Here is a 4,423-nt window from a genome sequence, read left to right as displayed (position 1 = left end):
ATATATAATAAAGCCATAGAGAATGTGGGGCTGCAAGTAGAGGCTGCATGGGCCTCTTTGGAAGTGAGGCTGTTTTCCAGGTCTTTGAGGAGCATGGGTGGTTCGGCAGTTAAATACTCAGCTGCTAACAGCAAGGTTGGCGGTTCAAGCCTGTCCATTGGCATTATGGGAAAAAGAATGGGTGGTCTGCTTCTGGAACGATCACACCAAGAACACCCCATGAGGCCAGTGGACTTTGTTATGCGGGGCCGCAGTGGACAGAATGGGATCCTTCTTTGCCACGTGGAGCCCTCCAGCCATTTCTCGACTTGGGGTCCGTTACGCACGCACGTTCCTCTCGGTCTCCAGTGGGCTTCTGAGAAACCAGACAAGCCTTTTGGAAAGAGTCTTAGACTTTTTAAATCATTGAGCCATACAAACCTGCTGGGATGAACAGATCTGAAAAGCAGGTGGCTGAGAACAAAATGAAGCAAAATAAACCAAAGCCAAACCCACTGCCGTCAATTCAGTTCTACCCCCGGGGCCTGTGGGGCAGAGCAGGACTGCTCCCTGGGGCTTTCGCGGCTGTGAATCGTTATGGGGGCAAAAAGCCTCATCGTTCTTCCAGGGACCAGCTGGTGGGTTTGAACTGCTGATCTTGCATTGAGCACCCTGACTCGTAATGCAGTACTCTACCAGGGCTTCCTGTTTCACAGAGGCTGACTGAGGCCACCCAACTAGGAAACATCCCAGAGAGCCCGTGCTCTCACCCGATCCACTGTGCTGCCATGCGGTTGGGGAGGGCCAGCAACCCTCTGCTGTATCAGTTGGCCAGTTGTATCTCCTGGTCAAGGCCCTGCTGACGTGCGTGGCCTCAGACAATGACTCTTCTCCTTTCCACCTGTGGATAGCTTATTGCAGCTGCACTGTTCCACTCACTCTCCAGGCACCCCGTCCCGACAGGACAGTCGGAGGCAGTGGCTTCTCTCCTCGCAGGGGAGGGACGCAAACGCGGAGCGCTAGCTGCTTTGTCTTTCTCTTCTGTTCCCACTGCTTTTTCACCTTTGCTCAAGAGTCTTTTTAGCTTCTCCACTCAAATAATTTTATCTTAGCCTCCCTGATGTATACCAAAGATGATTTTATTAAAAACATAACGCATCATAATAAAATAAATTCATAAACCTTTTACCCAGTTCAAGGCCTGGAAAATTATATTCCAAGACATGGGATTTCATTACATTTCCATCTTTATGCCCCAGCATAAAGAAGCGTTTTCCTGGGTTTTGTGACAAGTCTCTTCCCAACTCCATTGGACTTTGCCCAGAGAGTCCCTCATCCCATCACTACAGGACAATCTTGCTACTCAAGTGTCCCAGGTGCATGTTTGAGTTGGCATTGGACTCTCTCCCTCCCCACCACCTGCCCCGTGTTGTAGCCTACCCGCATGCAAAAGGTGAACGGACATGCCGTAAGTCCGCATCGGATTTCTCGCCCTTTCTGCCTTTTCAAGGGGCCTTGAGCACGTCACTCTTCTCCAAATTAAAACAACACAATCAGCCATATCCTCTCCCCAGTCCCACGGTTGTGGCGAGAACGCACACATTATTGGATTTATGCATTGCCTGGTACTTTCCTCACACCAGGCTGGATGGAACTTGGTGGCAGAACCAACTGTACTTTATCTTAGAGATTCCCTTGAGGGCTGGAACAAGGAGAAACACCCCCAGACACGGTCCCAAGAGGACACATGGGAGGATTTCGGGACCCCAGTTGGAGGCCATTTCCAGGCTCACGCCGTGCCTGTGCTTCCCCAGGTGCTGTACAACATTGCGCTCACGCACGCCCAAAGGGGAGAGTGGAAAGAGGCGGAAGAAAGCCTGACGCTGGCCACGAGCATGAAGTCGGAGGCCAGACACTCCAAAATGGACAAGGCCTTGGACTGCATCTGGGTGAGTGGGTCTGCTCACGGGGCTGGAGAGGACGTCTTCCGGTTTGAACTTGATTCCTGGTCCATGCAGCTGGAGAAGCTGCAGCACGGGTGCTTTCTTCAATGCTCTAGAACAGGGGGCCTCAAACTTTTTAAACAGGGGGCCAGCTCACTGCCCCTCAGACCCATTGGAGGGCCGGACTATAGTTAAAAAAAAAAAACTATGAACAAATTCCTATGCACACGGCACATATCTTATTTTGAAGTAAAAAAACAAATGGGGCAAAAACACCCGGCAGGTCTGATAAATGTCCTTGGTGGGCCACATGTGGCCCGTGGGCGGTAGTTTGAGGACGCCTGTTCTAGAACATATGCACCATTAAGTCTGCCACCTAACCATTTTAAGTACATATGTTGTCACTTGGTGGCACTAATTATATCCACAATATCGTATACCCACCACCACGGCCTGCCCACAACATCGATGCTTTAAGTTCTCTGAGTTTTGGGTAGCGCTGGCCTTCGGTCAGCCCCGTTAGGATCTGAACTACAGGAAAGGAGGAGGAGCAGGTCCTCGGTACCAGAGTGCTCTTGGATCGAGTCGCCGTAGCCGCATGGAGGGCCCGGGCGTTGGAGGCCAGGCTGGCATCGAGCAACTTCTAAGCACCACAGCGAGGCTCTCTGGATAACTGAATACTTAGAGCTCAAACAAAGCCGGATGTAGAGGGTCTCAACAGCAGCGTACGGACTGACTGAGTGGTGAGGAGGACTCATGGTTTGCCTGAGCAAGTTGGAGAATACACTTTAACCAGATGTTTTAAACACCAGAAACAAGGTGGCCCGGTTCAGTCTTTCTGAGCCCGTCCCCGTCAGCAAACCCCACTTCCCAGGGAGCACTGCCCTGCGCCTGGCTTGGGTCCTGTGTTGCTGCTGTGCCTCTTCTGCTGAAGGGCGGGCGGTCCCGCTGGTGACCTGAAGGATGGGAGGAGGGGCAGTTGGCAGTTTCCCAAGGGAAAGAGGACGCCGGAAAAAGAATGCCCACAGCTGTCCACACAGACTCTGAGGGGAAAGCGGTATCAGGCGAGTATTCCCACCTGAGAGCTCCCTGGGTCATAGTGATGGGAGCAGTCTTTCTAAGACATCACGCTAAGTGAAATGAGTCAGACAAGGGACAGGAGCGAGACGGCGTGACTCCACTTGTACAGGTCTCTAGAGGAGGGACATCCAGAGAGAGAAAGTCGATGAGAGATGACCAGGGAACGCGAGGGACGGGGAACTCACTGCTTCCCCTTTAGGGGCACAGAGATTCTGTTCGGGTGGTGGAAAGTTCTGGACTAGATAATGGGGACAGTTACACACACTGTGGGTGGACTTCATGTCACTGAATTGTACACTTAGAAAAGGCTAAAGTGGTAAAAATTTCTGTTACGTATTGGACCACACTCATGCAAAAAGAACATTTTAAAAAATTGTAACGGTCCTTGGGTAATAACAAAGAAGTTGTAAATAACACGAAGTGTGAATAGTCCATCTAAATCCAGTTACAAAATGAAACAACATCTAAATCCAGTTACAAAATGAAACAACAACACCATTTTTGGGACGACAAAATACTTGATGTTAAAACAATTATTTAAAAGCAGCAATATTAATCTAGAATCTTGTTATATGTATATTTGTAAAACGGGGAAACATTTCCATGTACAAACTGAGAAGAGTGCTTTGGTGAGGTTATCTGGTCTTCGGGAGGGAGATGAGACTTTGCCTTCTGTGTTACAGAAGCAGAAGCTCTATGAGCCGGTGGTGATCCCTGCGGGCAGGTTGTTTCGCCCGAATGAGAGACAGGTGGCTCAGCTGGAGAAGAAGGATTACCTGGGCAAGGCCACGGTAGGTGGGAGCACCGCACTTCCCCGAGTCTCCTGTGAGCAGCTTTACAGAGAAAGTGGGAGGGCCTCTCGGGGAGAGCTCACCCTTGTGGTTCTTGTTCTTGGCGGGCTCTGCGGACTTGTTTCCACAGGGTGGACATCCTCCCAAAAGAAGGGCAAACACATCTATCAAAATTTCCCCAGCTCCTCCCATTCCTCCCTTGCAGCCTGACCCTAGTCAGGAGCCAGCCGTCCTGGGCACCCAGCCCACACCCTGAGGAGCTCGCGGAACGTGCAGAGGATGTATCAAGAAATGCTTCTTGTGCCTTACTTCTTGGTGTTCCGGGGAGTCTCCCCTCACCCCTGCACCTCCCTCTCCAACCCCCACCACACACACACACACACACACACACACACACTCCCATAGTCTTACAGTTACACTGTTTACACTGGACTCTTTCTGAAACTGGGTCTTAAAGACTTTCAAAAGGGGTCAAGGTGAGCCAACAGCTAGGACTGCCCTTTCTAAAACTGTGCTCGACGGCAGCAGTTCTCAACCTGTGGGTGGCGACAGCCCCTTTCACAGGGGTCGCCTGATTCATAATAGTAGTAAAATTACAGTTATGAAGTAGCAACGAAAATAATTTTATGG

General features: G+C 50.7%; 1 protein-coding gene across 1 annotated transcript in view; it reads left to right on the top strand.

The window, feature by feature from the left end:
- The window catches only part of NCF2 (neutrophil cytosolic factor 2), a 34,368-nt gene that overhangs the window by 16,326 nt on the left and 13,619 nt on the right, over positions 1–4,423 (top strand). The window contains exons 4-5 of the mRNA XM_045297989.1: positions 1,794–1,928; positions 3,686–3,793. Coding sequence (XP_045153924.1) covers positions 1,794–1,928; positions 3,686–3,793 — 243 coding nt within the window. The remainder of the gene's footprint in view (positions 1–1,793; positions 1,929–3,685; positions 3,794–4,423) is intronic.

Source organism: Echinops telfairi, unplaced genomic scaffold (genome assembly GCF_000313985.2).
Source record: "Echinops telfairi isolate 266 unplaced genomic scaffold, ASM31398v2 ScPeMD7_7424;HRSCAF=8462, whole genome shotgun sequence".
NCBI lineage: Eukaryota > Metazoa > Chordata > Mammalia > Afrosoricida > Tenrecidae > Echinops > Echinops telfairi.
The sequence above is the reverse complement of the archived record's forward strand: the minus strand, read 5'-3'. Positions and strand labels throughout refer to the sequence as shown.